The sequence below is a fragment of the Hyperoodon ampullatus genome (assembly GCF_949752795.1).
Source record: "Hyperoodon ampullatus genome assembly, chromosome: 16".
Classification (NCBI taxonomy): domain Eukaryota; kingdom Metazoa; phylum Chordata; class Mammalia; order Artiodactyla; family Ziphiidae; genus Hyperoodon; species Hyperoodon ampullatus.
In genome coordinates this window covers 59,024,003-59,050,188 of record NC_136929.1, presented here as the reverse complement: position 1 = coordinate 59,050,188, position 26,186 = coordinate 59,024,003, and the positions used below count along the sequence as shown (strand labels likewise).

The following is a 26,186-nucleotide window of genomic DNA, read 5'->3' as shown; positions in this document are numbered from 1 at the left end:
GTTTGTGAGTACACTCACCCACCCACCTTTTTTAATCAGAATCTTATTCCAGATACATTTTTGTGCATACAACCACATAATTTTAATGATGATTATTTCTAGGTGGGTTTTGGGTAATTTTTCCAGATTTTTCTTTGTGCTTTGCTGTATTATTTGCATTCTTTATCATGAATATATATCACTTTTATAAAAACAGTAACATTATTCTTAAAAATAGGAAAGAATGAAAAATATTAGAAAAAGAAATGAAATGAGACATTTTCAAGGTTGCCTCCAGTATCAGAATTACAAGAACTTGCTAACAGTTAAAAAGTCACACACACACACACACACAAAAAAAAGTCACACAAAGAACTAGGGGGAAGGAGGAACAATATTAAATAGAATTAAAATTTTGAAATTACTTGAAAGAATTATCAATTATTACATTTGAAACATTAGTATGTAACAAACATAATGACTTTACCTTTAGCTAATAAAAATGTGAGCCAAGAAACTTTTAGCACCAGCATAGAATTTATTTCCGTAGATATCCTAATAAACAAATAGAAAGAAGAAAAAAAAACTCACTGTTTTCCAACTACACCTTTTTTTTTCATTTTTTTACAATTATAGACCAGAGTTGATCGCATAATAGAATACAGTCCATCTTAAATGCACAATTTACACATGAATTCAATTTGTCTCAATTCAGTTAGTGTTTTTACCATGTTATTTATATTTTCCCAGAGTAGTATACATTTTTTAAAGAAAATATTGAATATCTTCTACTGTAATCTAAAAATATGCACAGAAAGTGGTATAATATGACATACATGGCTTCCAATTAATGCTTTTCTGCTCTCTTTTCTAATTAAAATCAATTTTCTGTAAGCAGAAAAACAGAGGTTTGGGTGACTCTGCCAAATTAACACTATGTCTTCATAAACGTTAAGTTATTCACTTGCTGGAATTAACAAGTGGAATTAATAGAGTTAATTAATTAATCACAATTTCCCTTTGTATCAATCATCTTCAGTATTATTACTTCAATGAGGCAGAAAATCTCACATGCTACTCGTTCTGTTTCCGAAGAAAAACTCTAGAGCTCTTACAATGGTATACTGTTGGAACATATATCATACATTTTAAAAGACTACTTGGAAATTTTAATATAGACGTTCATGTTTATTCTTACTCAAAAGTTATGCTCTGAGTCTTAGTTAATAAAATGCCTACAATATACTCTGAAAAAAGATTTTGTCAATGAATTGGCATTTTTCCCAGAGCTGGTAAAATGTTGCTCTGAATTAACTTCAACCTTATTAGTTCTCCCTTGTAGTAAAAGGCATGTATTTCATATCATTTTCTTTGTGAAAAGATAAATAATCCGTGTATGACTTAAATCTATGACCTTAATTTATGAAGTATGATAGAACAGTCAGTCAAACTAATCCTGAAACTATCAACGTGTTTGGGATTATCCCACAAAAATCTCTAAAAAAAAAAAACCCAAAGGTGAAAAATAACATACTCTGAGGTACTTACGAACTGCTGGGTTGTGACAAATATATAAGTTCACATGTTCTGAAAGGAAGAAATAATTATGTTAACATTATGGCTTTTTTAAAACTTACTTTAAAATTTTTTTCATAATTTAGAAATCAGTTTTATCATGCTTTATTCATCTTATTTTAAGAAGGATACATTTTTTTCTCAAGTACAGTATTATAAAACAAAGTTAAAGTAGACGTTTCCAATTTATGACATTTCACATATCACTGTAATATCTAATTACAAAAAGACTGGATTCGATATGTGCATTTCTAACTTGGAATACATTCTGTAATTGAACCTTGATCTGGTTAGAATCTCAGATCAGGTCATAAAAGCTTATTTAACTAATAGTGTCACTGAAATAACACAACTGAAAGTACTACAGTAAGTCCCCTATACACGAACCTTCAAGTTGCAAACTTTCAAGTTGCAAACTTTCAAAGATGTGAACGTGAGCTTACACGTCCAATCATGTAAGTCAGTTCACGTGTCTGGCATACATGTCACTTGTGTGCATACAAGTAGTTGTGCTTTGTGTACTTTACTGTACAGTACTGTATAGAGTACAGTAGTAGATTATCTTTATTTCAAGGCCAGGATGTCTGGAAGCAAGCGTAAAAGTAGCAGTGACGTAGCTGGTACTACTGTACTTTTCAAGGTACTATACTGTAAGATTAAAAATGTTTTCTTTATTTTTTTGTGTTTGTTTATTTTTTTTGTATTATTTGTGTGAAAAGTATTATAAACCTTTTACAGTACAGTACTATGTAGCCAATTGTGTTAGTTGGGTACCTAGGCTAACTTTGCTGGACTTTACGAACAAATTGGACTTACGAACGTGTTCTCGGAATGGAACTCATTCATATGTAGGGGACTTGCTGTATAAAACCTACCTATTTAGGACAATGACTTCTGGAATGGTGGAGTAAGGTTCTCTGCAGACCTGTTTCCTAATATAATAACTACAATTGGTAAAACTATTTTTAAAAAACCATTTAAAGTCTCTGGAAATTTTCCTAAGGGCATACAACAAAAAAAGGAAATATTTCTTCTACTAAATCTTGGTAAGAACAATGACAGTCTGTAGAATTCAAAGCAAAACTCATTTCCTCCTCCTCTCTAGCTCAGCATAACAAAGCTCTACCCCTGCTAGGTGTAGCCAAGACACAGGGCTCTTCTCTCTCCAGCTCCCAGCCTAGAACTATCTCTCTGGGAAGAGTACGCTCCCAGAATTTCTCATCGCCCCCAGATCTGTGTTGCAGAAAGTCTATCCCAAGCAAGAGGAGCTGAGAGGTCTGGGGCTCCTGTCTTCCGCTTAGCCCCCACTCATAGGGTAAAGTTTTACTCCAGGCACAGAGCACATCAAAAATACTGACTTCTCTTGCTGAGCAGCTCATAGGACAGAGGTTCCAGCCAAGAAAGGCAATCTGGGAAGACCAGGGGCTATCGCCTCTTCTCAGTGCCCTACTCTTAAAACAGAGGTATCACTCGAAGAGAAGAGACCACTGTCCCCATCCTGACCTCCCAAGCAGTGGCACAGAAGTGGTGCCTAAGGGAGAGGCAGGCCCTAAGAACATAGAGCCTTGAGCTCTCCCCAAGGGAACTCATTTGGAATGGAGTGTGGGGATGTTCAAGAATAAGAGAACTGTTGAAAGCAATACAGACTTTGGTGGAAGCAAGTAAGAGAAAGCCAACAGATCTTATGAGAGCAAAATGCTAACTCCTAGATCATCTAGGAGAGAACCAGGGAAAAAACAGCTAAGAATAGCTCTCCTAGTATCAAAATAAGCCTCAAGGCTAGCCTCAAATACTACTCCTGCAGAGGGAGCCGAATTTAATTGGATTAGACTGTAAAGCAACTTGTGACCCAGAGCATTGTCAAAAACAATAAAGCAGGACTTCCCTGGTGGTGCAGTGGTTACGAATCCGCCTGCCAATGTAGGGGACATGGGTTCGAGCCCTGGTCCGGGAAGATCCCACATGCCGCGGAGCAACTAAGCCCATGCGCCACCACTACGGAGCCTGTGCTCTAGAGCCCACAAGCCACGACTACGGAAGCCCGCACACCTAGAGCCTGTGCTCCGCAACAAGAGAAGCTACCGCAATGAGAAGCCTAGGCACTGCAGCGAAGAGTAGACCCCACTCGCTGCTACTAGAGAAAAGCCCGCATGCAGCCGTGAAGACCCAAGGCAGCCAAAAATAAATAAATACATTTATTAAAAAAAACAATAAAGCAATCAGTCGGCAATTAGTGAGAGGTAGCAACTAGGTGTGATATCAACAGAGGCAGTTAGCTTAAGAACAGGGAAAAGATAGTCAAAAGAGAACCCAGCGAAAACCACTGTCAGCTCTGAGTGACTACGCACCTGTCCAAGGCTACTCTAAGGAGCAAGATCAGAGGCTACACACTGTGGGAGAAAAAGACTTCATTGAGATAGTACAGCTAAACCACTAAACAAATAACAAAGACAAATCAACAGCAGCAAGCCCCACAAGAGAAAAGAATCAGCTCCCAGAGTTACTACAATGTTATCAAAAATGTCCGGTTTTCAAAAATAAATATGAAATATGCAATGAAGCAGGAAAGTGTGACCTCTACATAGGGAAAAAAGCAGATAACAGAAATTGTATTTAAGAGAAGCAAAGTGTCAGACTTAACAAAGACTTCAAAACAGCTATTATAAATATGTTCAAAGGACTAACGGAAATCATGCTTAAAGAAGAAAAAAAGGTATGCTGACAATGTCTCAACCAACAGAGGATTATCAGTAAAGAGACAGAAATTACTTTAAAAGAACCAAATGGCAATTTGAGTTGAAAAGTATAATTACCAAAATAAAAAATTCACTAGAGGGACTCAAAAGTAGATCTGAGCTGGCAGAAAAAAAGAAGCACTAAATTTGAAGACAGATCAAAAGAGATTATGTGGTTTGAAGGAGATAAAAGAAGAAGAAAAATGAAGAGGCTCACAGAAGAGGCTCACCAAAAAATATATTGGTGTATTTTTTGGACACCAAAAGATACATGAATATATGTGTAATGGGAGTACCAGAAAAGAATGGAGAGAGAGAGAAAAAAAAATTTTTGTAAATAATGGCTGAAAACTCCCAAGTCTACACATCCAAGAAACAGAACAACCTCCAAGTTGAATAAATGTAAAGAGATTCACACCTAGATATATCATAGGATAAATGTTGAAAGACAAAGAGAAAATCTTGAAAGCAGCAAGAGAAAAATGATCCATCACATACAAGGGAACACAATAACATTAACAGGTGACTTCTCAACAGAAGCAATGAAGATCAGAAGGCAGTGGGATTACATACTCAAAGAAAGAAAAAAAATGTAAACTAAGACATATATACAGCAAAACTACCTTTCACAAGTGATGGTGAAATAGATAGTCTCAAACAAAAACAGAGAATGTGCAAACTCATCTTATAAAAAAATAATAAAAGTTCAGGCTGAAAACAAATGACCCAAGACAGTAATTCACATCCACATGAATAAACAAAGAGCACTGGTAAAGGTAATTATGTTATTATGAAAGATGGTAAAATTACATATTTCTTCTCCTTTCTTCTCCTAATTGATATAAAATATAATTGCATAACACAATATGTATATATTGTATTCTTGGGCCTCTAACACATGAAATGTAATGTGTTTGACAACAGCAGCACAAAGAGGTGGGTAGGATCAAAGCTGTATTGGAGTAAACACATGACACAAGATGATAAATCAAATCCATGGAAAGAAATGAAGAGAAGACAAAATGATATATAATAAAGTTATTATAACAAACTCTATAAATATACACTTGTTCTCCTTTATACTGTCAACTACGTTAAAAGACATACAACCCAGGGCTTCCTTGGTGGCGCAGTGGTTGCGAGTCCGCCTGCCGATGCAGGGGACGCGGGTTCGTGCCCCGGTCTGGGAAGATCCCACATGCCGTGGAGCGGCTAGACCCATGTGTCACAATTACTGAGCCTGCGCGTCTGGAGCCTGTGCTCCGCAACAGGAGAGGCCGCGATAGTGAGAGGCCCGCGCACCGCAATGAAGAGTGGCCCCCGCTCGCCACAACTAGAGAAAGCCCTAGCACAAAAACGAAGACCCAACACAGCAAAAATAAATAAAATGAATTAATAAACTCCTACCTCCAACATCTTAAAAAAAAAAAAAAAAGACATACAACCCAAATAACTATAAGTAGATGAATGAATAAATAAAATGTGGTATAGCCATACAATGGAATATTATTCCATAATAAATAGTAATGAAGTACTGAAACATGCTACAACATGGATGAACCATGAAAACATGCTAAGTGAAAGAAGCCAGTCACAAAAAATATGTAGATCAAAAATTTACATAGAGAAAACTACTATCTTATATTAAAAAAAAGCAGATGGTAATCAAGAGGGGATTTTTATAATTATAGAAAATATGTTTAATGTCAGATGCATTGTTTTATATCATTTTGTAATTTAATGTAACTCAGAATAGAATGTTATCATAAAGGTAATGACATACAATATAAATCTATGCTGTCTAATACGTGAACCACAAGCTCCTATGGCTACTGAACACCTGAAATGTTTTTGGCTAGTACAAATGAAGTTGTGCTGTAAATGTAAATTACACACCAAAATGTTAAAAAAAATACTTAGTATGAGAAAAAGAATGTAAAACTTCTCTATTGGTTTCATGTTTTCCTGTTGAAATATAATTTACCTAACATAAAATTCATCATTTTAAAGTGTATAAATTCAGTAGTTTTTAGTATTCGCTTTGTTATGTAATCATCACCGTTATCTAAAATTTCCATCACCCCAAAAAGAAACCCCACATCTTTTAACAGATACTCCTCATTCCCTTCACTTCCCATTCCCTAGCAATCACTAACCTATCTTCCATCTCATGGATATGCCTGTTTTGGACATATCATAAAATGAAATATGTGGCCTTTTGTGTCTGGTATCTTTCACTTAGCTTAATGTTTTCAAGGTTCATCCATATTGTAGCATGTAGCAGAACTTTATTCCCTTTTATGGCTCAACAATATTCTACCATATGGAAAGATCATATTTTGTTTATCCATTCATCAGCTGATGGACATTCAGGGTGTTTCCACTTTTTGGCTATTATAAATAATGCTGCCATGAACATCTGTATACAAATTTATGTGTTGAAATTTGGTATTTTGGGATATATGAGTTAAATAAAATGTTAAAATTAATTTCACTTGTTTCTTTTTACTTGTCACGCAGCTACTAGAATATTTAAAATATATGGCTTGGGCTTCCCTGGTGGCGCAGTGGTTAAGAATCTGCCTGCCAATGCAGGGGAGATGGGTTCAAGCCCTGGTCCGGGAAGATCCCACATGCCACGGAGCAACTAAGCCCGTGCACCACAACTACTGAGCCTGCACTCTAGAGCCCGTGAGCCACAACTACTGAAGCCCACGCACCTAGAGCCCATGCTCCGCAACAAGAGAAGCCACCGCAATGAGAAGCGCACGCAGCACAACTAAGAGTAGCCGCCGCTCGCTGCAACTAGAGAAAGCCCGCGTGCAGCAACGAAGACCCAACAGAGCCAAAAATAATAAATAAATATATATATATATATGGCTTGCATTTTTACATTTCTATGTGACAGCATTAATGTAGGTAATAATAGCTTTAAAAGCTACTGTTTATTTAGCACTTAGTATGTGCTAGGAGGTGAGCTAACCTGTAACATTATCTTACAATTACTCTGCAAGGAGAGCATTATTAGCTACATTTTACAGATTCAAATTGAGGTTTAAAGACATTAAGTATGTTTCCCTAGCTCACACAGTCAATGAATGACAAAATTATTATTAATATCTAGATCTGTTTAGCTTTTTAAAAGTTATCATAGTCACCACAGCACATTGCCATATATACACATATAGTCTACCCTGAAATAAATAGACTTTAGTATCATAGTTAATCTTCCCAACTGCTCTTCAAAAGAAGGTACATATAGGAGAGAAGAAATCCTATTGATCTACTTCAAGGCCAATATACACAAAATTATCTCATATAACTAGTCAATAAAAATTCCAAATCCCTTTTGCAAAGGCCTGAGTGACCTTTTAAAGGCCATATCTGACTGTGTCACTCCCTAGCTTAAAATCAATGACTCTCCATCTCCTGCTGGGTAAAGTCCAAGCTCACTATCAGTCTAATTCCCTCCTACCTTTTAGCCATTAGCAATATTAAAATACTTTACAGTACTGTTCTGGCTTTGCACACATGCTAATCACTCTGCCTAGGATACTCAGTCCCAGTCTCCACATATTTTGCTTGCTGAGTTTCTATCTATCCTTTAAACCCTACTCAGACATGGCCTTCTTCTATAGTTTTTTCACCCCATAATTATTCTTCTTCCCTTTAAACATACACAGAATTTTGCCCACAACATAATTTCTACTTCTTACAAATAATCCTCTACAGTAGCACATCAAATGATTATTGCACTTATTTTTATTAAAAGATATAATTTATTTATTTACTATAAGCTAATTGATGATCATAGTATCATATGATTTTACATCCCTAGCATCTAACACATAGCGGGTACTATCAGTCATTTCATTAATGCTTGTTGTAGTTTCTTAATTTATGTGGAATAAAACAGCTGATAGCCTGAAGTTTCTTAAAGGATATTCCACAAAAAAACTACTTCTTCTAAACCACCGTGGAGAATACAAGTCATAGCTCAGTAGTATAGGTCACATACACCATCCAGTGCCAACATGCTTTCTTTTTCTAGACATAGTATCACCATTAGGAAGAATTTTAAATTTAGGTCACCCTTCCGTTCAGAGCTACAAGTCTTCTGGCAGAGAAGGCTAAAGTGGAAACTAGCTTTAAGTTTGTTTAAAAAAAATGAGAACCATGAGTAAAACAAGTAATTTTGGAAGAAACATTCAGAATGAATATGATTGGACCAGTAAGAAAGTTAAGAATATTAAGGGGACAAATCTAATACTTAATAACTTTACTAAGAATGTAACAGTTCCCAGATGGAAATTAATCATGAACAATGATACGAAAAAGCAGGGTGTAACCCTAATAAAACTTGTACTTTACCTTTCTAATTTGCTGTAGAGTGCACACAACACATTATACTTCTTCAACAGTCTTGACATAACATTATCAACTTTGGTACTGGTATCGATTTCTTTTAGTAAGTCAAAAAATTTATAGACACTACAAAGGAAAGAATAGAAAAAAGTGAATCTATAACTTTAAAAATTCATTTTGTTTCATTTTCAAAGCATAGACATTTCAATTCAAAACACTTGTTAGCTCTACACCAAATCACTATTATACATCCTTTGGAAGGAACTTAGTTTTTGCATTTTACTAGAATTTAAAGAGGAAAAAAATCAACTAGTCTTCAACCTATATACCACTATATCTATATACCTATGCCTACATCTACTTATCATCAAGAACACAGAAAAAAAATAAGGGTTATAATAGACATATATATATATTTATTTCTGTATCTATCTATATGTTTTAAAATCACAAGTTCACATCCATTTATTCAATTCCAACACAAAAACTACAGGGTTCCTTCCAGTGTTTCCCTTTCCATATTCATAACTCTTCTTTGACAGTGAGAAACCTGGGACCCACTTATCTTTAATTTACTCATTTAATCAATCCCCCTATATAAATACCAAGCTACCCACTCCTCCACATGGGCACCCTCCTCTCCTGCTCAGACTGACTCCCCCCATCCTGGACTGCCCTCCCCCCTCCACATGGATACCGTCCTCACCCTAGTAGGACTCTGACTCCTCACCCCAGACTGCCCTTACCTCACATGTGCCATGACTCCCTATACCAGCTGCCCACACACCCTGCTTGGTCTCTGACATTGCACAGCAAGCAGCCCATGTCAAGAAGCCCCAGGCCCCTGGTGGATGACCTCCTCATCCCACTTTGGCTCTGGCATCCTTCTCTGGGTACCACAGTGCTCCCTACCACAGATGCACACACCTACTTTCTTCAGCCCACCAGCGGTTTTAGGACTGAATTGTTGGGGAAGGGAAAAGGGAAACTGATTAAAAATTTTAAGTTGCTTAAATAGTAACTTTAAATCATTGTTTATTGTTTTCTATAAAATTAACCTATTTGAAATATCAATACATACATTTTTGACTTCTGAAAAATAGGGCACTAAACAGATAGCAATCATCAACTGCACCTCACATACTCACTTCTAACTTGTCTAAGGAGTTATACCAAAGCAGCTAACTGAACTACAGGGTAGTCACTAGACCCATCCATAGGCTGTCTAGCAACCAGTGAGCTACAGGCTTCATTCCAAAAAGAGGGCTGTACCACTCAGACATTTATCTTGGGAACTGGAAAAATAAAAGCCTCAGCTAATCAGCAGAGGGCACAGAACACAAAAGAAGGTTATGAAAAGTTCCACTGATATAGAAGGGATTGGGGCAGCCATGACAAGCTTTGTAGGAAAGCAAATAAAGGAGGAATAGAAATGATACAGAGTAGATAATCATGATGCTGCTTAGAAAAGAAAAAGAATGGGGACTTCCCTGGTGGCGCAGTGGTTTAAGAATCCACCTGCCAACGCAGGGGACACGGGTTCAAGCCTCGGTGCAGGAAGATCCCACACACCACGGAGCAACCAAGCCCGCACGCCACAACTACTGAAGCCCGCGCATCTAGAGACCGTGCTCCACAGCAATGAGAAGCCCGCACACTGCGATGAAGAGTAGCCCCTGCTCGATGCAACTAGAGAAAGCCCACACGCAGCAACGAAGACTCAATGCAACCAAAAATAAATAGATAAATAAAAATCGATCCTTTAAAAAAAGAAAAAGAATGGAGCTAACATGCTGAAAAAAAGAAATCAAACTTAGAATGGCATTTATTCAGGAACCACTCTCACTTCCAGTTTTGAGATATATGGCAATACCTATCCATGGAGCACCATGAAAACTGTGAATTGTTACTAAAAAGCCTTCTTTTTCTGGGGGTAACTTAAGTGAGTCTCTATTCCTTCTGTAGTCCTCCTCTGAAGGAAAGAAGTGAAGGCAGGAAGGTGAGAGGAAGGCAGGCAGACAGGCATAAAAAGCCATAATTAAAACACACAGATCTGTAGATAACTACATATTCTAGGAGCAGTGCTCCATGGATTGATAATGGTCCATAAACTGTTTACCAGTCCACAATTAAGTACAGAAATTGAGGGTAAACACTTAAAAACTTTTATGGCAATTTGACACTAATTTTTTTTTTTTTGCGGTACGCGGGCCTCTCACTGTTGTGGCCTCTCCCGTTGCAGAGCACAGGCTCAGCGGCCATGGCTCACAAGCCTAGCCGCTCCACTGCATGTGGGATCCTCCTGGACCAGGGCACGAACCCGTGTCCCCTGCATCGGCAGGCGGACTCTCAACCACTGCGCCACCAGGGAAGCCCTTGACACTAATTTTAATGCCTGCTGAATCCAATAATAAAAAATTTAGTCCTGTGTTTAGTATGATTTTTGTTTCATTTTTCTAGTAATTAATTTATATTACTTATTTTTAAAACATCAGTCTATGACATACTGGGAAGAAAAGAAACTAGCCCTTCACCAGAGTACTTTTAAGAAGCAGTGGTTTAGATAACATTCCTGGATAGTTATCAGAACACTGAGAGATGCCCTAAGAAAAAGTTGTACCAAATACATTACTATAATTATTGTAGTGATATTACTTATGATATGCCCATTTTATAAATCAGAGTTGCTCTATGAATACTCAGAGAAAAAGTTTAGGAAAATCTTTTCCAGGAAAATTTTTTCACCTTATAGATAAAGGATATAATAGACTTTCTCTGTCATATTTATTTAGCAGTCTATGGATAGCTATATAACACTGTATTGCAGTCATCTGTTTAATTTAAACTGGATGAGTTTCTTGAGGTCAGAGACCATATCTCACCTCTATATCATTAGAACCTAGTAGAGTAACACAGCGCCTAGCAGTTGGTAAGTTTTGTTTCCTTCCCCCTTTTTGTTTAAGGGGGGTGGGCGGGTAATAGGAGGAATCTACAGAAAAAAAGAGATCAAGACCTCATCAGCACCTATGGTGTTACAGGCATTGACTCAAGAACTATTTAGTTAATAATTTTTACTTCGCAGGAAAGGAAAGGAACCCGAGACTTAATACGGATAAGCAATCTGCTCCAAGTCATATACCTTGTAAAATAAACCCAGTCTATCTTAACCCAAACATTCATTCTCTTTCTAATCCTCAGAGGTCACGAAAACATATGCTGAATAAATGAATAAATCAACGTAATCTATATTTAGATTACTATATTTAGATTAGTTTTCAGCTATATAAAAACTATTTTGATTTAGTGATTTTAGTTAATAAAGTTAAACTGTGAAATCTCTGAGAGGTAAACCAATTCATATTCAATAAGTTAAATATGAACATACAAGGCCTTTGTTTCCACATTTTATTTAGAGGTAATAAGAAAAAGTTACTAAAACATGCAATAATTTAATTTATCTCATTTACACAAAACACCAATTATGTCTAACTCTAGATGGTTTTATCCAAGAAAAAACATATACTACTATCTTTTTGGTAAAATTATTTACTGTTACATTTCATAAACATACTGCGAAAGAAATGACTGGAATTCCCAGAAGGCTTCTCTTGACTTGTTGGAAACAGTAAACTCCTCTTATTAGGCTTAGAAACTCAATACAGACGTTAATTAAGTAATTACAGGGACAAGTATTATAATAGATACTCAACTGAACACACAGTCTCAAAACATATATAATTATAATATCTATTATATTAAATAATCTTAAACTTTAATAAATCAACTAAATTTCCTTTAAGATAGACTCACACTACTTTTACAAAGGTTTTAATATATAGTAAGTCTAATTCATAAATCTTTGCTTTTTTTGTCCACTTTATCAATAGCTACAATTAAGAAAGTTTACAGATAGTGAGAGACACAATGGAAATTTTCCCAGGACACAAACTGCTACATTTTTAAGAAAGTGCGGCATAAATACACCTTCATTAAGAGCTCTAATGGAGAACAGGAGTTCACTAGTTGACCTAAGTTTTCTATGTTTTATTTAATTTTAGCATTTCCCACTAATTCCCTAAAGTCTATTAAAATGACAGTTCAGAAATAGTTTTCTTTAATGGCAGAGGCCTATATTAATATAAGAAACTTTACCTGGTTTCAACGTTTTTCTGCAGCTCAGTGAAAGTGAACGGCATCTCATCTAGGTCAACTGCTGCAATAAAGATACAGATTCCCCATAGTTCCTTTTTCTTTTGAACATAACCTTCCTGGAAACAAAACAAGACAAAACAAAACAAAACAAAAAGGTTCAAATATTTCATTAAATCATTCACACACTGGATACTGTGCTAAAACTGTATTATATGCAACTTTTTTCTTATTCAGCATAACAAAATTAATTTGTTACTAAATCTTTATGAGGTCATATACTTGAGAGCATTTAATTCTACACTAGTAACAAACAAACTAGTTACAAAATTAGTAACTAAATTTTATACTATAAGGCAAAAAAATTACTAGAAAGGTCAAAAAGTTTAATTACAATTTTCTATACAAAATCTAGGGGCCACTCAGTTCTCTGAAGTAAATATTTTCATTTTTCAGTAATCCAATGTCATCAAAGCCAAGTTGAAAGATTTTAGGCTCCATAAAATGGACTCCAAAATCTTTTTTCTTCTAATTCACTTGTTCTTTTATTAATCTATTGATTCAAGTCTTTTTTTTAATTTTTAAATTATTTTTATTTTTGGCTGCCTTGGGTCTTTGTTGCTGTGCGTGGGCTTTCTCTACTTGCGGAGAGTGGGGGCTACTCTTCATTGGGGTGCTCGGTCTTCTCATTGCCGTGGCTTCTCTTGTTGCAGAGCATGGGCTCTAGGGCATGCGGGCTTCAGTAGTTGTGGCACACGGGCTTAGCTGCTCTGCAGCATGAGGGATCTTCCCGGACCAGGGCTCGAACCCGTGTCCCCTGCATTGGCAGGTGGATTCTTAACCACTGTGCCACCACAGAAGTCCTGATTCAAGTATTTTTTAACCTTATGAAATTCATATCTCTCAGTGCCCTAATTGCCTTCCTTGTAAAATGGAAATACATATTTCACTTTGTAAGAATTAAATGAGATTATATATATAAAGCCCTTAGGTCTGGCATATAACTAATATTCAATGAATGATGGCTATCACTATCATTAGAATATTTTTTCATTATCATTAGAATACTTTTTATCCCCAAAAATACATATCCCTATTTAAATATGTAAGTTTTATAGGTAAAATTTGGATTATATTAAATTGAAAACAAAAGAAATACCAAATAATCTGATGTTCTATCAAACAGCTGGAACAGCTTATTACTCTTAATTGGAGATTACAATGGAGCTGAAAAGTATATGATGCATTTTTATATTGTTCTGAAATCTCAATTATATAAAAGCTTTAGAAAAAAGAATTATTCTAGATTATCAAATTTTATGGATAATATGAAGCTTATCACTATCCAACTCTAAACTTTTCCTTAATTTTAGCTACTTGGGAAATAAATATTTTAAAACTTATATTACAACTATACACCCACTAGAATTGTTAAAATTAAAAAGACTAACAATATCAAAGGTTGAAAAGGATGTAAAGCAATGGAACACTCAAACGTTACTGATGAAAACGTAAAATGGTACAACCATTTTGGAAAAGAAGTTTGGCAAGTTCTTATAAAGCTATATACCTGCCATAACACTTAGCAATTCCACCCCTAGATATTTATACCCAAGAGAAGTGGAAACTTGGTACCTGAATGTTAACAGCAGCTTCATTCATAAAAACCAAAAACTCAAACAACCCAATATCCAAAAACAGGTGAAGAGATAAACTGTGGTATATCCATTGAATGGAATGTTATCCAACAATAAAAAGGAAAAGTATAAATACACACAACATAGATAAATCTCAGTTATCACGCAGAGAGAAAAAAGCCAAATACAGAAGGGTACATGCTGTGTACACTTTGATTTCTACAAAATTCTAGAAAAGGCAAAACTAATCTTTAATGTCAGAAAGTAGATCAGTGGCTGCCTGGGGACAGGAGTGGAGGTGTTGGGGAATGATGACAAAAGAGAATGAGACAACTTTCTGTAGTAATAAAAAATTTTTAGATCTCAATGGTTAAATAACATTTGTCAAAACCTATTGAACTGTTCACTTAAAACTGGTTGATTTAGTGTATATAAATTATACTTCAATAAATTTGACATTGAAACTAGACTACATACTTACTATTTCTGAAACTGAACAACAAAGTATATGTTGCTTGACTGTTATGACTATTAAGTATGTTTTAATAAAATGAATGAACATAAACTCACATATGTATATACACTTATAAGTATTTACATTACTATGGTTAATTTCTCAGGAACTACTAAGATGTAAAAGGTTGTTTGTCTCTAAAATAAACAACTTCCAAACTACCATGACTTTAATTTTTATGCTTAATTCTTATCATGATTTTGGTTTGCTTCTTTGCTCTCAGGCTATCACCTGTTGAACCTAACTTCTCTCAGTGTGTCTTCTTTCAGCAACTCGAATCTTTTTTTTACTCTTTTAAAGTTGGGAAATGAAGTATTAAGCTTGTTAAAATTGAGTATGTGCTTTATTCATTTTTTTAAATAGCAAATTTTATTAGGACATAGCAAACACAATTCAACACAAGCTCATTTGAAATGATAAAATGCCTAAATAAAATGTTGTATACATAGGTTCTGACTGTTAAGGACCCGAGGAACTTTCCTATAAGCAAAATGTGTGACCTTTATTTCAGATGATTTATAAATCTTGTTGTTTTTGTTGTTGATATTGTTGATGTTCTAGCTGCATCCCAATTAACTATATGTATAGATAAAGTGTTCTTTCTTCTTCATACACAGTTATCTATGGAAGAAAAATAAATGTTCCTTCTAAACTTGAGAATATTAAATATTTTAATCACCTATATTTGATTTAGTTCTTTAGAGGGAACCATATTACAGATGAGATCAATGTTATAAAACCAAATGATTCATGCACAAATATTTTTGTTAATCTATGCGAAGAAAATAATCAGTTTCCAATTAAGAGAGTCCTAGAAGTAGAATTTCTAGATTAAAGTATTTAAGATTCTAGATATAGAATTATAGAGAGAGATAGAGATAGATATGGAAAGGGCTTGCATTTTAGTTGTAACCTATAACATCCACTTGGTCTGATCTTATATCTGGATGCCACCAAAATTTGCCAGAGGGAAAAAATTTACAAAGCCATGAAAATGAGAATCAACTACAAAATCCTACTCTATAATCATTCTGTTCACTTTTTTAAATAGTAGATTATACTGGAACACAAGTAACATAATTTAACACAGTCATCTGATATGATAAATGCCTAAATGGAAAACATCAGCCTAACCACCATATTTGCAATCATTTAAAAACCATAGGGCTTCCCTGGTGGCGCAGTGGTTGAGAGTCCACCTACCGATGGAGGGGACACGGGTTCGTGGCCCGGTCTGGGAAGATCCCACATGCCGTGGAGCGGCTGGGCCCGTGAGCCATAGCCGCTGAGCCTGCGCATCCGGAGCCTGTGCTCCGCAACGGGAGAGGCCACAACAAGTGAGAGGTCCGCGTACCGCAAAAAAAAAAAAAAAAAAAATCATATATCTTCATATAGTTTCCTTTGCCTCTTCCAGTTTGTTTTTTTATATCTTCCAAAATTTGATATCTCTAATAATTTTTAAAGAAATGCTCATTTAAAAAGAAAAAGAAAAAAAAAGAAATATTCATTATGCAACTGCCATGGTTTTATGACTTTGGGGATACAGTGATGAAAACAGAAACAAACAAACAAAATTCCCTGTCTCCCTGGGACTTATACTTTTATTTATGTTAAGAACATGCTTTTTGGTGTCAAACATTCAAGAGTTTGAATACTCTAGTGGTGTAACTGTGAGCAACTTGCTTAAATCCAATTAGACCTCAGTTTCTACTAAAATTGGGATAATAATAATATCTAATCAGAGTCACTATGAAAATTAACAGTGAGGATGCTTTTTATTTTTATTTATTTATTTTTTTGGCCTCACAGGATCTTAGTTCCCCAACCAGGGGTGAAACCTGTGCCCTCTGCAGTGGAAGTGTAAATTCTTAACCACTGGAATGCCAGGGAAGTCTCTGAGGATGCACTTAAGTAATCAGCATGGTGCCCGGCATTATACTCATTGAATCACAACCAGCAGCAGCAGCACTATTGTCAGTGAATCTAGCACTCATTCCTCTATATCATATCTGTCTCAATACTATCCGTAATCCAAACTTCTCCACACCAAAAACATCCATTCCTGGGAATGCTAAGGAATGCTGGAGTTGTGTGTGTGTGTGTGTGTAAGAAATCATGTTTATTGACTTCCAGCCCCTGGAAACCACTGACCTGATTTCAATTCCTTTTCCAGAATATCATACAAATGGAATTATACAGTCTGTAGCCTTTTTTGTCTGGCTTCTTTCACTTAGCATAATGCTTCTGAGGACTCATCCATATTGTTCTATCTATAATATTAGTATTTATTCCTTTTAATTGCTGAGTAGCACTCCGTTGTATGAGTATCCCACAATTTATTTATCTACTCCAACGGCTGAATACACTGCTATGAATAAGGCTACTAACCCTAGCCTTAAATATCCAACTACAGATCTTTAAGTGGATGTATGTTTTCATTTTTCTTGGGTGAATATCTAGTTGAGGAATGCAAAGTTCTATATTAAATACAAGTTTAGGTTTATAAGAAACTAGTAAACTGTTTTCCAACGTGGCTGTACTATTTTGCATTCCCACCAGCAACAAGTGAGAGTTCCAGCTGCTTCACATCCTTACTAGCACTTAGTTTTTGTTTGTCTGTTCTTGCCTGTTTTTTAGCCATCCTAGTAGGTATGTAATGGTACCTTTTCCCAAGGACTAATGACATTGAGTATTTTTTTCAAATCTTACTTAACATCCATATCTCTTCTTTGGTAAAGGGTCTTTTCAAATCTTTTGCCAATTTTCTATTCAGTTGTTTGTCTTATTAAGTTGTAAGAATTAGTTATACATTCTGGATTCAAATCACTTAACAGATATGTGTTTTGCAAAAATTTTCACCCAATCTGTGGCTTTTCATTTTCTTAAATAGTGTATGTCAAAGAGCGTAAGTTTTTAATTTTGATGGAGCTCAATTTATTACTTTGCTTTATAGATCATGCTTTTGGTGGTGCTATCTATGAAATCTTTGCTTAACCCAAGGTCACGAGGATTTTCTCCTATGTCATCTTCTACAAGTTTAGATCTACGATTCATTTGAATTAACTTTTATAAATGGTGCAAGATAGGGATTAAAGTTCATTTTTTGCATATGGACGTCCAATTGCTCCAGCATCGTTTGTTAAGAGGAATATCCTTCCTCCACTGAATTACCTTAGCACCTCGGTGTGCAAAGACTCACCATATATGTGTGAATCCTATTTCTGGATTCTCTGTTCTGTTCCACTGACCTACTTGTCTTTCTTTTTTACTAGTACTACAATGTCTTGATTACTGTAGCTATGTTTTGTTCTTTTTTAGTTCAGTTTGATTCAAGATTTTTAAATCCGTAAAGGACATCTGATTTACTTCTCATTGTGCAGATTAAGAAATAAAGACTAGAGTGTTGAGACTTGCTCAACACAGCCAGTCGATGCCACAGACCTAAAACCCAAGTTTCTTAACACTCAATTTAGTATTGTTCCGTTTATTTAAGAATATTTCCTTAATTACATTTCTACATTGATGTTCCTAACATTTTCACTACTGAAATCCTTAATCTCATCACCCCACTAATAGTCCTGTACTCTTTACTATTTTACTATTCTGTACTCTTCATTTCTATTTTACTGAGAAGGTTAGAGAATCACAATACCAAAAGCCTCAACATTTTTCTCCACATCAAATAATTTCTAAATACCATAAATTTCAGTCTTCCTCCAAATGTCTCTGCATCTTCAACTTCCTCTTCTGACTTTGACAAATGGACATTCTCCTCCACTCTCAAATTAATATATCTAATCTCTCCATACCTCCCACTTTGGATCATACTGCCTCTCATCTCCTTCAAGAACTAGTTTATTAATTCTTTCCTCTGTCTTCTGTAATTTCTCTACCAGTTCTTTCTAAACACTTATTTCCCTTTAGATAAGCTTGCACCACCTTAAAAAAAGAAAAAAACCTATCCCTGGACTTTATCAAGCTACTGGCCTAAACACACATCTAAACCTCTCACTACTCTCACTATTCACACACATACTCATCATGTACACTCTCACAGTCACACCTACTGCATCCACTGAACACATCTACCATATAAGCACTATTCTACTGACGCTATTCTCTAAGTCTCCAAAGACCGCTCTCTTTATAAACTGAATGGCCTTTTCTTTGGTTTCATCCACAAAGTCCTGTATACAACATCTAACACCACTGTAACGAAACTTTTTCCCTTAGCTTTTTAAACACTCTAACATCCTTTCTCTTTATTTCTCCCAACTTTTTCAGTGTTTCCTAACTCCAAGGACGTTTTCCCAGAACCTTCTCTTTTCCTCCACAATCTCATCCACTTCTATAGCACCCTCATCGCCTCCCTACAGTTGTTTCTCATATCTCATCCTGCTTTCCAGCCCTCACTGCTCTCTCAAGATCCAGGCCCTATTTTCCAATGGCAATTTACAACCTAAAATCTGTAACTGATTTGTTTTCTTGAAAATTTAGTTGAGAATTACAAAATGGGCTCAGAACAACACCTTAAAAATTGTTAAAACAGAGGAAAAGTAATTTTTACTCAGCCAAAAGAATGACCAATAAATAAATAAATAAATAGAAGAAAATAATGGGGAAAGGGTAAGAAAAAGCATTTTGCAAAAGAAAAAACAGTAATTTCCAATAAACGTATTTTGAAAATACTGAACCTCAGAATAGTGTCAGTTGAAGGACAATTTGCAAATATGCATCAAGATCCTTAAGAGTTCAGTTTTGGGTTTTTTTTTTTGTGGTACGCAGGCCTCTCACTGTTGTGGCCTCTCCCGTTGCGGAGCACAGGCTCCGGATGCGCAGGCTCAGTGGCCATGGCTCACGGGCCCAGCCACTCCGCGGCATGTGGCATCTTCCCGAACTGGGGCACGAACCCGTGTCCCCTGCATCGGCAGGCGGACTCTCAACCACTGCGCCACCAGGGAAGCCCTGGAGTTCAGTTTTATCTCTAAGAATTTATCCTATGAAAATAATTGGAGTGTTGAGTCAAGATTTAGTGTAATATATGTTCAAAGAATTATTTATAAGAGTAAAAATAGTGGGAAAAGCTTAAATATCTTTAAATAAAATGGTTAAAAAAATTATGATAGAGCTATATCATGGAATAACATAAAACTCTTAAAACATTTCAAAGATTATAAGGACATGGAAAAATACCAAAGACATGTTAAGAGAAAAAAACACCAGAATACAAAATTCTGTGTATATTTTGACTCCAATTTTGTGAAAAAATGTTAAAGGGAAGGAAAGGCAAATATATATCAAAATGTTAACTATTATCTCTAGGTGGTAGGATTGCAAATGATTTTCATTTTCTTCATTAACACTAGATACATTTTCTAAATTACCTAACAACTATAAAACGGGGGGGGGGGAAAGTAAGTCAATTTAAAAGTACTACCTTTATATAAAGCAGGAGAGAGAAAAATTAGGAATATTCTTGAGAAAAATCTTTAAAATATTAAAACTGTAATTACATATACTATAGTTTAAATAGAAATCTACAATCAACACTTAAGAGGCTCCCTATTTAAGCTGTCGTTTAATTTAGTTCACCTGAACCACCCAATTGACAACCCCGAATTAGTGATGACTTGTACTTGCTTTATCACAAGCACTAACTTATAAAAGAGCCCCACCAAGTGGTAACATAAACCATCTTGGAAACGTCTGAAAAGTAGGTTATCTTACTAGTCATGCTATCATAACCAACGTGAAATCAAACTGAAATTTTAAAAGTTAAAAACACTACTCTCTCTTACCTTCCCTTTTTAAAATATCAGCCATGACCAAGATGCAAATAAGCCATAAGAAATATGCTCTTTATCTCAGGGTCAAAAGGATACATCCTTACACTAGATTCATGAGACTGTAATGCATGATTAGCCATAAAGTTACAAGTTAAATGTATTAGAGAAGTAGAGGGGATAAGAGCTGCCTTTATCTTCCACTGCTGGATTTCCTCCTTACCAAGGTTATATGTAGAAACAAAAGGGATAACATGCTAATATGCCAGAAAATCCTCCCTCTCACTTGCATAATATTAGCCCTCAGCAGTTAGTGTTAAGGAAATTCTTTGATGTGGTCAGAAGAAGCAAAAGGCAAGAGGAGCACAGTCAGGAAGAATGTAAAAGCTAACTTTACTTGTACTCAGTCATATTTTTGATACCATATTCAAGGGTGAACACCAACTGAATTAGCCACCCAGTTACACAATGCCTTTGTGGGGAGAGAGTTGACTCTACTCCCAGAAAAATATGTACCTGGCAAGTTGAGACTCATCTAGCCTTCTGCCCAAGAATTGAGTACCTGGGGCTCCCTCCTTTAGGAGCTCTTCAGAACTGAATGGATAGGCCTATTTAAGCACTTAAGTAAACTTAAGTTCAGTTTACTTACTTGCTCAATTGTCCATATCTCAACTAGTCTGTAAGCATTTTGAAGGCATAATTATATCTAATACACCGCTATACCCCCCAAAACCTAGTACAATGTCCAGCACTAACTTGATGTTAAATGCACATTTTTTAAAAGAGCAGTAGCAATAGTCATCCCCCTGTAGAGGACAGAATGACTTTTTTTTACTTTCTCTTTTTCCTCCTAGTATGCTCAGAGAAACAAGCAGCAACTGAATCATGAGTAAAAAATATAAGGTAAGAATATTGGTTCTACTAGTTTCTTTAGCTCCTGATCACACATTGATAACCTAGTGAATATCAGCAGGACTAACTCACACAAACAAACGATATTACAGACCTCATTTCCTAAACATGTGATACATAACTGACCTGGAATTTAGTTTCTAGTCAAGCTCTCTGCTTGCTTTATTGAGTCAAAGGCCCAAAAGATGACCCACCCAAGAAGATATAGCCACAGAGGAGAGAAAACTGCCGCCATATTAAAACAATGACTAATTAACTGGTTTTTCTGTAAAAGATCAATGAAATCGATGTCTACCACTCTTAGAAACAAAGATGAAAAAAACTGAGGAAGTCAACTCCTACAACTCAGATTTAATTATATGTATAAAAGGTATCTTCCAAAGTTTGCATGTCAACTCCTTCTACCAGTATCACATATAATACTTGAAAAAATGAAAACATAACTAATGAATAAATGAGTTGGCGTTAAAATGAAAGAATCTCAATTGGAAGGGAAATGAAAGCGATCATTGATCATCAAGTCCTGTGGGCTGGGAGTTTCTAGGGTTCCAAATCATAAAATGATAATCTTTGGCAAATGTGCTGAAATTTTTAAAACTTAAGAGAACCCATATGTTTACTTTCAGTAATGCCTCAGTAACTAAAGTAGCAAATACTTCACTTTTGCTAGAATTCAATGCAGCAAGGTAACACAATTTACCTTTACATTGATAAAAAAGCACTGGCTGGCAGCTTTGTATGCCTTGAATAAAACTAGGAAAAATTATTATTTAATAAACGAAGTTTGGTAAACTTCTTAAAACAGATCCAAGGTGGGGAAAGTTTGGTGGTTTCTGACTGCGATATATTGATAATTCTGATTCAACTTACCTTAAAAAAATCTGTAGAATGAGAAAATCAGAGCACATATTGAAAAGAGGTAAATTAAAACAGGAAGAGGAATAGGAAATTTTGATAAAATAATTCACTTCAAAGCTCTCCTAAATATCTAGGTCTCATATAAACTTGACTATCTGTTTATAGCTGAACATGTAATAGAAATAACTACCAATCTGAACATCAATAATTATGAATATCAGGCCTCTAAAACTATAATGCACATAATAAGGAAAACATTAATTAATTCACTGATAGATCATTTACAATCATTTATTTCAAAACAACATCTGTTTTATCTAAATTATATTTATATAGGACATAAAGATGTTTAAAATACAGAAAGACAAATAGTCCTACTAAATTGATATTGAAGATATCCTAGCAAACCTGGAAGCCTATAACGATCTCCACAGTCATTCCAATCCTTTGGAAAAGAAGACACTATATAGTATGTGATGTATCCTTCTGGTATCTACTTCTAATATGGAGAATAAAACTTAGAGTTTGTCCCTATGTTTGTGGGGAATTGAGGGCGGGGTAGTTTTTTTAAAGTAATACATTATAGCTGGTTTCAGTCATTTATATCCTAATATGTACTAGAAAGAATTTTTTTTAATCTTAGAAAACTATATAAAATAAGACTCCCAAATCCAAAATATGTGGGTAAAGAAATTGGGCATTTTAGGAAAGATAATTTTGTACCTTATTCTCTAATTCATTTAATTTATTCAGCAAATATTTACTAAATACCTACCAAGCACTAAGCACTATTATAACTGCTAGGAATATATCAGTAAACAAAATAAACACTCCTGTTTCCTGGAGCTGGTATTTTAGGGGGAAGAGAACGATAATAAACAAAAATCAGTATCTATAAGTAAACTATATACTATGTTTGAAAAAGAGGCCTTCCCTGGTGGCGCAGTGGTTAAGAATCCACCTGCCAATGCAGGAGATACGGGTTCGAGCCCTGGTCCAGGAAGATCCCACATGCCACACAGCAACTAAGCCCGTGTGCCACAACTACTGAGACTGCACTCTAGAGCCCGTGCTCTGCAACGAGAGAAGCCACCGCAATGAGAAACCCACGCACCGCAACGAAGAATAGCTCCCACTCGCTGCAACTACAGAAAGCCTGCACACAGCAACAAAGACCCAATGCAGCCAAAAATAAATAAAATTAATAAAATTTAAAAAGAAAGAGAGAAAAAAGAGCAGGGTATCGTACACTGTTGGTGGGAATGTAAATTGGTGCAGACACTATGGAGAACAGTATGGATGTTCCTTAAAAAACTAAAAATAGAGCTACCATATGATGATCCTGCAATTCCACTCCTGGGCATAAATCTGCAGAAAACTCTAATTCGAAAAGATACATTCACCCCAATGTTCATAGCAGCACTATTTACAATAGACAACACATGGAAGCAGCCAAGTGTCCATCGACAGATGAATGGATAAAGAAGATGTGGTATATATACACAACTGAGTATTAGTTAGCCATCAAAAAGAACGAAATAATGCCATCTGCAGCAACATGGATGGACCCAGAGACTATCACACTAAGTGAAGTAAGTCAGACAGACAAAGGCAAGTATCATATGATATCACTTACATGTGGAATCTAAAAAATGATACAAATGAACTTATGGACAAAACAGAAACAGACTCACAGACACAGAAAACAAACTTATGGTTACCAAAGGGAAAAGAGCTTGGGATTAACAGATACACACTACTATATATAAAATTATAAAATAGGTGGACTTCCCTAGTGGCACAGTGGTTATGAATCCACCTGCCAATGCAGGGGACACAGGTTTGATCCCTAGTCTGGGAGGATCCCACATGCCACGGAGCAACTAAGCCCGTGCACCACAACTACTGAGCCTGTGCTCTAGAACCTGCGAGCCACAATTACTGAGCCCACGGGCCACAATTACTGAGCCCACGGGCCACAACTACTGAAGCCCACATGCCTAGAGCCCACGCTCTGCAACAAGAGAAGCCACCTCAATGAGAAGCACTGCAATGAAGAGTAGCCCACGCTGGCCACAGCTAGAGAAAGCCCACACGCAGCAACAAAGACCCAATGCAGCCAAAAAAAAAAAAAGAATTCTAAAATAGGTAAACAACAATGTTCTACTGTACAGCACAGGGAACTATATTCAGTATCTTGTAACAATACACACACGCACACACACGTGCATAACTGAATCACTTTGCTGTACACTAGAAACCAACACAACATTGTAAACAACTATACTTCAATTTTAAAAAAAGCAGGGTAAAGTGAATAGAGAATGTGAGGGAGAAGTAGGGGCAGATTACAATATTAAACAGTCTTAGGCCTCACTGGAAAAGTGAGATATCAGCAAAGATTTTACTCTATGAGCAAAGACATAATCTATTCAATTTTTAAAATGTGCATGTCTTCTGACCCAGTGGTTTCACTTCTAGGAATCTACACTACAGCAGTACTCTCATTTGTGCATTAAATGTATATAAAAAGCTATTCACTGAAGCAGTTTGTAGTATCAAATGTTCAAAAATAAACTAAATGTTTGTTAACAGGGGAATATATAAATAAATTATATATCCATACAGTGGGAAATACATCCACTAAAAAGATTAAGCTAAACACAGAGGGAGAGGTGCTCTTCAAGATACAACACTACATGAAAAAAGCAAGGTGCAGAAAAATGCAAAAACTAGAAACTTTTATTAGCTGCCTACAGAGGAGAAGCAGGCAGCTTAGGGGAAAGAATGAGAGAGACTTCTCACTGTTTACATTTTTATTTCTTTTGAATCTTGAACCATCTGAATCTACTGGCTATTTCAAACACACTGATAATAAACTGGCTAAAAAGTGTAAGTAAATAATAAGACCTCAGTGAGGTAAAATAAAAACCCTTTGTGTGTGTGGGTGTGAAAGGGGAAGTGAGGAAGGGTTGGAGGGATAGAATGAGCAAAAAATTTATCAGTGGTTATTTCTACAGAAGTGGGAATACAAAGAGAGCAATGGATATTCACTTTTCTCTATGACTATAAAAATTTTAAAACAAGTATATTTGAGTTTTGAATATATATGGGTGTGTGTTTATATATGAATATATATATTTTTGAAATGCTGAAAGGGAAATATAGAAATGGTGGGAAAACATGACAAGATGTTAGTATCTGAAAAACTACATACTATGCCTTGAAAGGTGGAATTCAAAACAGTAAACAATCAGTTATAAGATTCATAATGACCACAAAATAAAATAAAATAAAATAGCTTCTCAGAAGAAGCCTAGCTAGTCTTCATTCAGAGATGAGAGTAAAATTCCTTCCATGGATCCTCAGAAAGAAGAAAATATACTGCAGTAAACAATACTGGCCAACAGTAAAAACTTTCATGAAGAAAAGCAATTTTAAAAGTAGGAAGTCAAATTATATATTATTACAACAATTATATATAATTATATGTTAGATATATCTGAGTAGTTCATGATGAAAGTTCATGATGAACTTTAATAATGTTATCCAACATATATATTACGTTTAAAACATTAAATGGTAAAAAGGATAGGAAGGAAATGGTTTGATTAAATTTTTTAGAGAATAGAAGAGAAAAAACAATAAAACCAAAGACTGTTTTTTTGAAAAAGACAAC

At 35.5% G+C, this 26,186-nt stretch overlaps 1 protein-coding gene across 4 annotated transcripts in view; it reads right to left on the bottom strand.

The window, feature by feature from the left end:
• RB1 (RB transcriptional corepressor 1) overlaps nucleotides 1–26,186 on the bottom strand; it is a gene marked incomplete at its 3' end in the record, with an annotated part of 134,842 nt that overhangs the window by 91,336 nt on the left and 17,320 nt on the right. For all 4 annotated transcript variants that reach the window (XM_079721828.1, XM_079721829.1, XM_079721831.1 and 1 more), the window contains exons 3-6: nucleotides 12,807–12,922; nucleotides 8,661–8,780; nucleotides 1,528–1,566; nucleotides 467–534 (exon numbers count right to left, since the gene is read on the bottom strand). In XM_079721828.1, coding sequence (XP_079577954.1) covers nucleotides 467–534; nucleotides 1,528–1,566; nucleotides 8,661–8,780; nucleotides 12,807–12,922 — 343 coding nt within the window. The remainder of the gene's footprint in view (nucleotides 1–466; nucleotides 535–1,527; nucleotides 1,567–8,660; nucleotides 8,781–12,806; nucleotides 12,923–26,186) is intronic.